At 42.0% G+C, this 12,078-nt stretch overlaps 1 protein-coding gene across 1 annotated transcript in view; it reads left to right on the top strand.

The window, feature by feature from the left end:
• SLC1A3 (solute carrier family 1 member 3) overlaps positions 1–11,509 on the top strand; it is a 41,372-nt gene extending 29,863 nt beyond the window's left edge. Inside the window, exons 5-10 of the mRNA XM_035100736.2 lie at positions 1,631–1,673; positions 1,832–2,127; positions 2,481–2,714; positions 3,573–3,767; positions 5,536–5,670; positions 6,257–11,509. Of these exons, the coding sequence (XP_034956627.2) occupies positions 1,631–1,673; positions 1,832–2,127; positions 2,481–2,714; positions 3,573–3,767; positions 5,536–5,670; positions 6,257–6,461 (1,108 nt within the window). The 3' untranslated portion in view covers positions 6,462–11,509. The remainder of the gene's footprint in view (positions 1–1,630; positions 1,674–1,831; positions 2,128–2,480; positions 2,715–3,572; positions 3,768–5,535; positions 5,671–6,256) is intronic.
• Positions 11,510–12,078: the final 569 nt, after the last annotated feature.

The raw sequence follows: 12,078 nt of genomic DNA, 5'->3' as shown, positions 1-12,078 counted from the left end.
AATGCATTTTCTGTCGTATAAGCAAGGTAATGAAAGTTACAGCATATGACTGAATGCATTAACACCCAGGGCTATCAATCTTTTCTCTCTCTCTTTTCCCTTCAAAATGGCACCCCCAGCTCAGAAATAACTTGTAAACATAGACCCCCCAAGGCTTATTGATCAGGCTTTTTAAGCTTCTTAACAATGTACTGTGGGGTCTACTAATGAGATTTGAAGCAATTCATAATTCCCCAATTCAGGGCCAGCCCTACTATTAGGCAGAGTAATATGGCTGCCTCAGGAAACATAATTGAGGAGGTGGTAGTCACCCACCATTTCCCCTGAGTTCCCTAAGCTGGTCTACTCTGAACTATCGAAACTCTCCTGCTCTGCTCAGTATGGTGGAGGAAATTGTCCCATCACCACTATTGAAGTAAGCTTCAGGGGCCAGTCACCTTTGATCTCAATAGTAAAGCAATGGCTTTCCATGCAGACAGTACCGGGCTCAATTATTTCCAAGCAAAGCCGGGAATGTCCCATCTGAAACCATGGAGAGGTGCTGCATGTTGATGCTAGATGGACCCATGGTCTGACTTGTTTAAATAGCAGGCTTCCTATGTTCAAGTCTGATTCTGCATGTAGAATGGAAAAGTAAAAGAAAAGGTAGTTAGCGTAGGACTCTGTGACACAATAACAGGATGTCTGTGGCTTTTTTAAGTTTAGAATTTTATAGTACTGGCTAAAATAAAATTTTACATAGAATTTTTAAAATGGAAAGATTACAGTAGGACTTTGTTCTAACTTCCTGTGGTGGACATTTCATCCTGGAAATCATTAAGGCCAATGTACAAGAATGTTGTGGATTGTGACATGTGGATTTGGGGGACACCATCTTATCCTTTGTGTCAGCAAAACGCCTTAGGCAGACCTGCCCCGCTTCTCCCCACAGCTGTGCCTTCTAAAAGCATGTGAGGAATTTGAGAATTTCTTCTGTGGGTTGACTGTGAACCTGTTGGAACTGTGATTTCAAACAAAGCTCCGGCTCTACGTTTTGGAGGGCCCCTTTCTATACCCTCCTCTTTCCACGGCTTTACTTTCTCACTGCAAAAGTGTGGTATATATTCTGAATCAAGGAAGACGTGTATTTATTATTTCTACTGTCTAACCAAGGTAAACTTGAGGCAGGGTAGATTTGCAGTACCTGCTCAAAAGGTTGAGAAGAAAGTTCGCTGAGATTAATTTGGTGAATTGCAAAGAAGTAGCAGTCTTTTAAAAAAAAATAAAAAAGGAGAGAGTGAATTGATGCTAGTTCAATATACTGCTGAGACCATATATCTGTGGTAGAATACATGTCTCATATTCAGTCCCTGACATCTTCCATTAAGAGGATCAAGTAGCAAATGATGGGAAACACCTCTACCCAAAGAACCACTGCAAGTCACTGTAGATAATCATCACTAGGTGGATAAGCAATCTGACCTAGTATGGTGTGGAAGCTTCTTATGAGCTCATAAGAACACAAGAAGAATCCTATTGGGTCAAGCCAAATAGATGACCATGGAGCCCAACCCTTTGATGTAAATCCCACCACCTTCAATAGGGCTTCATGTGTACTATGCCTCAAATAGTTGTTGTTCTTTCTTCACAGAAACATGTTCCCTCCGAATCTGGTGGAAGCCTGCTTTAAACAGGTAACAATGTGTGTTTTTAATTACATCTATCTTCATTCGGGAGCCTTCAAGTAAATCTTCTGATCAGATACAACTGAGTAGTCTTAGCCATTATGTTTTTGTAATGCCTAGAAAATACACGGATATAACGTCTCTCCTTTCCCCCCCATCTCTCACAGTTCAAAACAAACTATGAGGAACGGACACCTAGTATAAAAGTTGACTCAAACGAAACATCTGTCCTTGCTGGCATTATAAACAATGTGTCCGAAGCAATGGAAAACCTAACTCAGTTGAAAAAGGAGATGATCCCTATTCCAGGGGCTGTAAATGGAGTAAATGCACTTGGACTGGTTGTGTTCTCAATCAGCTTTGGACTGGTGATAGGGAACATGAAGGAGCAAGGACGTGCATTGAGAGAATTCTTTGATTGCCTTAATGAGGCTATCATGCGCCTCGTATCACTAATCATGTGGTAGGTGTTGAATGCTACATTTGTTGATATATCTAGCGCCATCAGTGTGCATGGCATTTTACAGAATACAAGAGGAAAAATCCCTTCCCTGCCTAACATTCTCCATTTATTTGCCATTAATTTCCAGTGCGGCTAAATAAGAGAACAATCTCATGCATGTTTGCTTGGAAGTAAGTTCCTCTGTATTCGGTGAAGCTTACTCTCATGTAAATGTGTTTGGGATTTCAGCCTTAGCCCCCTTGGAATGTGTCGGGAAATTTCTGAGTGCATGCAAATAGCACCACAAAAATGTACACACCTAGGCTTCTCATTGGATAGCCGTATATTATATTAACTGTGTGATTTGTTTGTAGGTATGCACCACTTGGTATCCTGTTTTTGATTGCTGGAAAAATTGTTGAGATGGAAGATATGGGCGTGATTGGAGGACAGCTTGCCATGTATACTGTTACTGTCATCATTGGTTTGCTCATCCATGCTATTGTGGTGCTCCCTTTACTCTACTTCCTAATCACTCGAAAGAACCCTTGGGTCTTTATTGGAGGATTGCTGCAAGCTCTCATCACAGCCCTGGGAACATCTTCAAGGTAGGAATATTCATAGCCAGATCAAGTTTGATTTTGAGTAGAATTTAATAGGGGGTGAGTTCACTGAGTTTGCATATGCATGTACACCATTTTAATAACTCCACTTTTGCCTCAATCCAGCTCTAGTCATGTTTTACAAAGGGAATTAAACATGACAAGCTGTAGCAGTGTATGGACAGGGAACTTCATTTCAATTCGCATAAACGTTTACAGCAGTGCATTGAGTTTAGGCCAGGAGTGGAGAACCTGATACCTTCCATGTGTTGTTGGACTGTAGCTCCCATCAAACCTGACCATTGACTGTGCTGGCTTGGGCTAATGGGAGCTGAAGCCCAGCAACATCTGGAGGGCCAGAGATTTCACTTGGGTGCACATACCAATGGACATTCAATTTACACTCATGGGTCTACTCTGAGATGGGCTAGCATTGGATACAGCCCATGGTTCCTGATCCAGTAAGTGAGCATCTGGAGCTACTTTATACCCAGTGCTATCTACTTTGGCACTAGCTTTCCAGATCTAAGGCTTTCAACTGAAATGACAGGGTGTGAACCAGGACACATCTGCAGGCAACTCGTGAGATCCACCACTGAAGTATGGGCTCAACCAACACACACAGGCACCCAACTATGTGTGGAGATGCTCTTAGCTAGATTGGGGCACTGGCACACAGTTGAACGTGTGAACTAATTTCATTTAAGAAATAATAATTTGTAGGTAATTTGAGGAGACAGGAAATCTCTGCCAGTTGTACTTGTTCTGGGTGGCTCCATAATGTCAGTAATAATCATCCTTATCAATATTACCTGCCTTTTCCAATGAGTTAATTTTTCTCCATTTCCCCCCTTTTGGCTTTAGTTCTGCCACCTTGCCGATCACATTTAGGTGTTTGGAAGAGAATAATGGAGTAGATAAACGCATTACAAGATTTGTGCTTCCTGTGGGTGCAACTATTAACATGGATGGTACAGCTTTGTATGAGGCACTGGCTGCCATTTTCATTGCACAGGTTAATAACATGGAGCTCAACTTTGGACAGATTATCACAATCAGGTTTGTAAATTTTGCAAAACTTTAGACGTTTGCATGGGCTGCTTTTTGCATCGTATGGTAGTGGGAAAGAGATGTGATAAGGAACCACAGTATATTTCAACTGCCCTCTATGTGTACCTCATTATGCCCATGATTGAAATCATTGTCAATATGAGTTAGCTCCAGGTTTTGTAAACCCACTGAAAGCAATGGGACTTAAATCATCACCTAACATAGTGAAGTAGCTCACTTACAGGGGGATGGGTGTGACAATATAGCCCTAGCAAGCTAGACAGTACAAGAAAGAAAAGGGTTACCATAATGTTGAATAAAATGGGGGTCCTTGAAGAACTTAATGATTCAGGCTGAAATTTTATGCACATTTACCTGGGAGCAAGTCCCATTGAACTCACTTCTGAGTAGGCATGCATAGGATTGGGCTACAATTCTCTGCCATTGAAATATATGCCTTTTTAATCAACACAGTTCAGCATACTTCCTTGAGCTTGTTCTGTATTCACTTGAGAAAATCTTCAGTAATTCCTGTAACTTTAGTAATTTTCCATAAGTATAATCCAGGGGTAAAGAGTAAATGATCATTACTTGAATATCGTCATTATCATCAGATTTTATTGTTCAACCAAATATAGGCAGAAGCAAGCACACTTCTCAAAAACATATTATAGCACATATGTTTAAAGCATTATAATACACATATCAATCTGCATGTTGCACCACAAGTGTATGCATGTTTGCTCAGAAGTAAGCCCCAGTGAGCTCAATGAGACTTGCTGCCAGATAAGTGTGTATATAGGATTACCACAGGACCCAGGTGGCGCTGTGGGTTAAACCACAGTGTCTAGGGCTTGCTGATCAGAAGGTTGGCGGTTCAAATCCCTGCAACAGGGTGAGCTCCTGTTGTTCGGTCCCAGCTTCTGCCCACCTAGCAGTTCGAAAGCACATCAAAGTGCAAGTAGATAAATAGGGACCGCTCTGGGGGGAAGGTAAACGGCGTTTCCGTGTGCTGCTCTGGTTCGCCAGAAGCAGCTTTGTCATGCTGGCCACATGACCCGGAAGCTGTCTGCGGACAAACGCCGGCTCCCTCGGCCTATAGAGCGAGATGAGCGCCGCAACCCCAGAGTCGGACACGACTGGACCTGATGGTCAGGGGCCCCTTTACCTAGGATTACCACACAGTCTTAATCAGCTACAGCAGGGGTGGTGGAGAACCTCCAGCCTGTGGACAAATCTGGCCATTCCTAACAAACCACACCCATCTGATGTCATATGCAGTATTACATCAGGTGTGGGGTTCTTGCTTGTTCCTTTGCAGGAGCTAGGTGTGCCCCAATCAGTCATCAGCTGAGGTTTTTCCCTCCGTTTTATTAGCAGTTTCAATGTAAACCACTTTGTGCTACTAATCCCTGCACAAAGCAGGCTTGAATTAACCACCCATCAGCTGAGTTCAAGGCCGCAGGAAAGTGCTTTGCCAGCCTTCTGCTCAACTGGATGGCCCCACATCATGGAGGAGAGAGGTGTCCCTGATTACTGATCTGACTCGGGCTTTTTGAACTTGTTGCCTTCCGGTTGGCTGTGCTGGCTAGATGGGAGTTTTAGTCCAAAACATCTGGACAGCACCAGGTTAGGAAAGGCTGATCTAGAGTATGTGCAAATTTTTCTCATAAGACATAAAGGAAGGCGGGGAAAACATTTAAAAACACAACCTATGTGTGCGTTTAAAAATTAAAAGCTCTGTGTGATTGTTTTGGTGTCTCCTTTCTCTGAACAGCATTACAGCTACAGCCGCCAGCATTGGTGCAGCAGGAATTCCTCAGGCTGGCCTCGTCACTATGGTGATTGTATTGACATCTGTTGGTTTGCCTACAGACGATATCACCCTTATCATTGCAGTGGATTGGTTTTTGTGAGTATTTCTGCAGTGTAAAGTATATTATAAAATGAAGCAGGCTGGGGGGCATTCATGAAAACTAAACTTGCAAGTCATTTTAGTTCATTTCCCCATGAATGTTTTACCAATATTCAGTTGTATTGCATAGGATATAAAAAAAATATCAATTTAACTGCAAAGCAAGCCAGCACCGATTAGGATGTTGCCCATGCCTTGAAAGTATTGTGTTTCTCAAATCTCTGCTCGCTCAAGAAGCTTTCTGGATGACGTCGTGCCAGAAACATACTTTGTTTCATCTATCCTACTTCATAGGGTTGTTGTGCTGGGGGAAAGGAGGATAGCACCTTCCCACCACCTCATGGGCCACAGGTTAAGAACCTCCGCCTTAGAGGAAAGGATCAGATGGAAATGTTACAAATAAATTTCTTTATATACAATTGCATGTTTTGTTTTGTTACTTGAGTATAGAATTGCAATGTCAAGTGCACTGCAGATTACATCTTCCTTTCCTAATTTCAGTGAATCAGTGTAATAATGTACTTTGTAATCTATTGGGGCTTTTGGCCTGCCTAGCTTGTTTAAATTGCAAATTGTTCTATAGGGATCGTCTGCGTACCACCACCAACGTCTTGGGAGACTCTATCGGCGCAGGGATTGTAGAACACTTATCGCGGCATGAGTTGAGGAACAAGGATGCTGAGGTGGGCAACTCTGTGATAGAGGAGAATGAAATGAAGAAGCCTTACCAGCTGATCTCCCAAGAGAACGAAAATGAAAAGCCCTTAGACAGTGAAACCAAGATGTAAGGTAGAGGAACGATGCAAAGCACTAGGTACGCAGAAAGCGTACACTTTCTCCAATCCTTTCTGTAACTTGTCCATTTGTTCCTCATCTCTCTCTATATATATACAAGCACTGAAAAGGTTTAGGGCTTAACTAGACATGATGAGAGACATGAGGTTATATCCAGTGGTGTCACTCAGCTGTTATTAAGGCTTCCATCAGCAGGAAGGGAAGCTATTTTCAGCAATTTCCTCATAGGCCTAGAGCCCCTCCTCACACCCTATATCTGCTCCTGAGAGTTGTGGGACCCTCCAGTGCAGCTTAGGGAAGTGAAGGCTACAGTGCTTCCCTCCTCATTTCGCTGATGGAAGCTTTACTGTCAGTTCAGTGACGTTACTGGATAAAACCTACATGCAAGGTCTCTTTGCCCCCTTCTCCTTGTGCTTGCATCTAGGCAAGCACGACACGTATTGTGATGTCATCACTGTGTGCCTCGCCCTCCATCCAGTCCTGTGTGGCCAGAAGAGGGCAATGCACAGCGCAATGACATCATTCCACGTGGTATGTTTACCTGGATAAAGGTTTCAGGTGGCACGTGGAAGGAGAGGGGAAAGAAGATTGAGCAGCTCCATCTACTGTAATGTCTAGTTAAGTCCTTGCTGAAAAACATACCCTATTACTTAGTAATGAATGTGTTATATGATTGTATCCCATTAAAATAATAAGAAGAAGAAGAAATACCAAGCATACAACATTATGATATGGTGTGATGTGATGTGCTATGGGGATGGGATATATTGTAATCAAATTACCAAGAATATTCAAGTGCACATGTAAATGTGATCTCACTTTATGTAAGCTGAAGCAGCAAAGCAGACAAGAAATCTTGAAAAGGGGGGGTTGTTTGTTTGTTTGTTTGTTTGTTTGTTTGTTTGACTGTTACACATTCTTCACACCAGGAAGGCTGTAATCCTATACACATTTACCTGGGAGTAAGTCCTACTGAATCTAATGGGCCTTACTCCTGAGTAGACACATATAGGATTGCATTGTAAATTTACTTTTTTACACTTGATGCTATTCTCCAGAAAAGTGAGTGGCAAATTTTGGTTTCTCTTTTTAAATATATTATTTCCTTATTTTATTGCTATTGGAGCACTAAAAAATAGGGATACTGGTTTTTGTTTTAAATACATGGACAATATGTCCCACAACCTGCTCTAGTTACCATCTAAGCAAAAAAAAAAGATGTATCATAGTTTCATTTCTACCTAATGGGGATATTTTAGGATCAGGAAAAGCTTCCCGGTACTATGCACCTTCATGTCCCATTTAATTCCTAGATCATGGACCTAGAAATGCATTTGTGTATGTGTAACATTACTGTTCCTCTTTTGGATTATGGCATTACTACTTAACACAAGTACTGTTACCTATGCGCACTGTCTTTTCAGGATCAGAGATCTAATATACACATGCACTTTGGAACATAAACTGTCTTTCATCCCTTCGTTGCAGGGGGCGGGATATTAAACTGTTGATACCACATCAGTGTGAGCTTTTTTGAGGCAACTTCTAGGCGCCCCCCCCCTTCCCACCGGACATAATTATCCAAGCACTTACTTAACTCTGAACATTCCATTGATTTAACTAGACAGGCCTGCACAAGTTGTGAGCCACCAAACTGAATTTAGCCCACCAGTAATGATAGCTCAAGAAACTTCCTGCGGTTGCTGCACACGACAGATCACAAACACAAGGGGATTATCAAGCATCAGACCGATAGTGAGCCACGTTTGGCTTTGTCGTGGGCCATAAATTGTGGAAGGCCTGTCCTAGATCTCTAGCTGCACAGTGAGTTGAGTTTGACATGCATTTTAACTTTCAGTGGGAGTTGGGATCCTAAGTGAAACTTTATAAAGGCATATCAGTTTTATATCTACTACTTTAGTGGGTACTTTAGCTGGTGCTGATAATTCTATTAAAGATCCCTAGCCCCCGCCCCCTCAAAAAGAGGCACTTATTAGGATAGTTTAAATCTGTGACATGGATACAACTTGCTTATCATCTCACTTCTAACTGCTGTAAAGGGCTCAGTAAAGCTGGCCACCTAAAGGTGAAGAGTAGCATTCTAGATAGTGGTTTTTTTGAAAAACATCTTTGTTGTATTCCGAACCATTTGTTTTCAGGGCAGGCAATGTGAGTTCCAACCACTTCTGCACAGTTAAAATGTTTGCCCGTCTTCACCCTTGCCTATCTACTTTGTGTCAGAGATTTTCCAATGGAAAGAAGCACTTATAGACTAAGAGGTAGAAAGCAGAACGCACAGAGCATCTGACAGGGTTCAGTAACATTTCCACTGTCATATTGAACTGCAGGGGAGAGGAGAATGCTTTCAAACAGGGTGGTTTTCCAATTAATTTGGTTTGTTTCATTGTCTTGCTAAACAAAAGAAATTGTTGCCAAAAGCATTTTTTTCCCAACATTGGGGTTACAAGGGAAGAGGGTTTTTTCCCATTCCACTGCCAAGTTCTCCATTCTAGCAACACCCCTGGATGTAGGGGGAGTAATCTTTTAGAATAGTGAAACTAATGTGGTGCTCAATTACTTTTAGAAGGAAGAATATAAAAAAAAACCAGCAGGATAGCAAATACGTTGAATAAATATTGAAAATATAAGAAAGGATTTTTAAAGAGCAATATTATAAGTCTTCTTCTGGGAGTAAGAGGCAGGGCAGATTTTACACACTGAGGTGAGATCCATATATTAGCATTTCTTTTTCCTGCTCCAATCTTTACTCCCCGATGAAGCCCATTTATGAAAAAAGAAAAGAATGATTTTATATATATGTATATTTACATGCATTGCCATTGCAGTCAAACGGGAAAGGTTTATGGAAGTGAAACAGGGATGGTGTGCTGTACTGTAGATATATATACACACACAAACTGGTTGCATAGTCTATGGGGGTGGGGGAATTGATAGTATTTCTGTGAGATAGGTACAATATATTTCTTGTGTTACAGCTGCCACTCAACCATTTCAATGTAATTTTTGTCCCTGAGAGTTCATTCATGTGGTCACAGATTTTGAAGGCAAAGAACCCTGAGAATTGCAAGACCATCTCAGCTAAATCTCAATATGCTATGAAGTTAAACTTTGATTTTTTTGTTACCTCGTTTCCCTTCACAAAGTAGCCAGAATTAACCTAACACTACAGTCTTCCCTAATTTGTACGGGAGAAGGGGGGGGGGTTGAAGCAGTAGTGAAGGTGGTCTGTATAAATACAGATTTGTGGATTAGATGCAAACTGGGGGTGCAGCTGAGGCTGGATCCCGGAGACCTCCATTGTTGTACACTCTCTACTGCAATGCACACGTGTGTTTGTGTGCAAAACAGATGAGTTCAAATGTATGTGTAATCATGGCATCAGTATCACAGGAGCGTTGTGAAGGCAGAGATCCTTCCTCAACACAAAATTCCTAGTAGTTTTGCCCCATAAATCATCCTTTCCTCCCTGTCCCATGTTGGATCTGTGCATCTGTAAAAACCAAAAGTATGTTCAGGATGAGTGGCTGGCAGATAGTGCAGGCTTCCTGCATGCACTTCCATGGGAGCATCAGAAGGCTGGACCATCGGAGAGTAATTCAATATGAGGCTCCTCCCTATGCCAACAGAGCCACTGTTTCCAGAAGTGGGGAGGAGCCTTGCTATCAGCTCTTTCCACATGGCCCAAACCCATCTCATACCCTCTTTTCACTGCACGACATTGCCTTGGCAAGCTGATAAGATGAGAAGAAGCCCATCTGATTGAACGGCCCACTGACATCGGTGGTGCAGTTAGGCAATCATTGATCTTATGGGATGTAGTTCTTTAGAAGATAACATGTATCCAGTATAGCATGAAATAAATCGTTCCATCAGCACAAAGATTGACACTTGTGCAATAGAACTTCCCCACTCCCACCATGCATCCCTTAAATCTGTCCTGGGGGTTTCCCCAACCCTCTGGAGCAGATTTGGGGATGGCATGGGGCATGCACAGGAGGAGAGCATTAGACAAGCCCACTGGACCAAGCCAGTGGACCATCTGGTTCTGCATGCTGTTTTCACAGGGGCCGATCAGATACCTGTTGGAAGCCTGCAAGTTGGACAGCACTCTGCCCACCTTCAAATCCCAGCAACTGGAGGAGAGGGAAAGTTCTGTTGCACAAGTGCCAATCCTTACGCTAATAGAATGTGGCAAGCCAGCTCAGCTGCATCTGAAAGCCCCCCCCTGCTCACTCTGCTGAATGGGACCATGGACTTCTCCAAAATCCTGCCCTGAGAGAGCCACTGAACATCAATGGTTTTCTGGAATGTATAGGGGATCTTTGGTTCAAAAATGTGACCTGTGAATAAAACTTGCAGACACACATACTACAAAATGTGAAGTGGACAAAGTCTCAGAATGCTGGACATAGGCGGCCTTTCTTGGGACTGATGAGGCAGGCTCCTTATTCCACGAGTTGCAGATCCTACTCACTTAGCTTGTCCTTGAGCACTTGTCTTATAGAAAGTGGATAGGAGTTAACCCAGTGCATTCAGGAACTGGAGGTGTTTTAAACAATGCAAAGCTCTTGGGTCATCTCTAACTGAATGCAGTAGTGGATGCTCCTTTTTATTATATTTCTTACTTGTGCTAACAGAAAGAAAAACTAGATTACAGACAGACATCTTCTGACATGTAACTAGAGATATTTTTATAGAAATTCTGTATTCAGTATGTGTGTACAAAAGTTAATATTAGATTATATGGAGTAACTTTTTAATTACATTTTTGCTTTTGACTGGATACTATTTTTTTGGAAATACACTGCAAAGAAGATTTCGTGTTAAAGGTTGTCCTTCCGTAACATCACTGTAGGGGGGGAAATGTGTTACAAAGCATGACAGCTTTTAAAATATTTTTTACACTAACTTTGTTTCTTACAGAAATCAGGTACCATAGAACAATCTCTGTTCCCTGCCCACTCTGGGTTGGCAGCTGGGTGCACCCAGTGTGGCTTGAGAAATATTACTTTGTAGATGTATTTTCAATAAAAAAAAATAGTTTTACATTTTTATTTTTGAACTGTGTGGTGTTTTGCCTTCCAGAGAATAACGGGACTCTTCGCATTGTTGTGCATAAATTAATTCCAGTTCTTCTTTTTAAGTCAAACAGTAGTGAACAAGCAGTGTGTTCTGGTTTATTTATTGATTTGTTTAGTATTGGGACCACCTGAGAAGGTGCTCTCCCCACCCAGGTAACAGGAAAACAGTCCACATCTGATAATATGAAATGGCACAAGTTCAGAACAATGACAGATGACATGGCTTGAGAAGAATCTTGAGGGCTGGATGCAGAGGCTGGGAGGGTTGCATTCAGCCTGTGGACTAGAGGTTCATCACCCTTGGAGAATCATATGACAGCTTTGCTGACACTAGGCTGTAGACACCAGCCATTGTTAATAGTTATATATCATTTGTTAATAGCTATATATAATTATCTGTTTTTGTGTCTGTAACCTGAAACAAGAAAAGTGCACTCTCTCACTTGGACTAATTAAATTATGGTTCATGATGACAACCAACAAGATCATGTACAACTAATGAATGTGG

Source organism: Zootoca vivipara, chromosome 11 (genome assembly GCF_963506605.1).
Source record: "Zootoca vivipara chromosome 11, rZooViv1.1, whole genome shotgun sequence".
Classification (NCBI taxonomy): Eukaryota; Metazoa; Chordata; class Lepidosauria; order Squamata; family Lacertidae; genus Zootoca; species Zootoca vivipara.
Note: the sequence above shows the minus strand (reverse complement) of the source record. Positions and strands in the feature narration are given on the sequence as shown.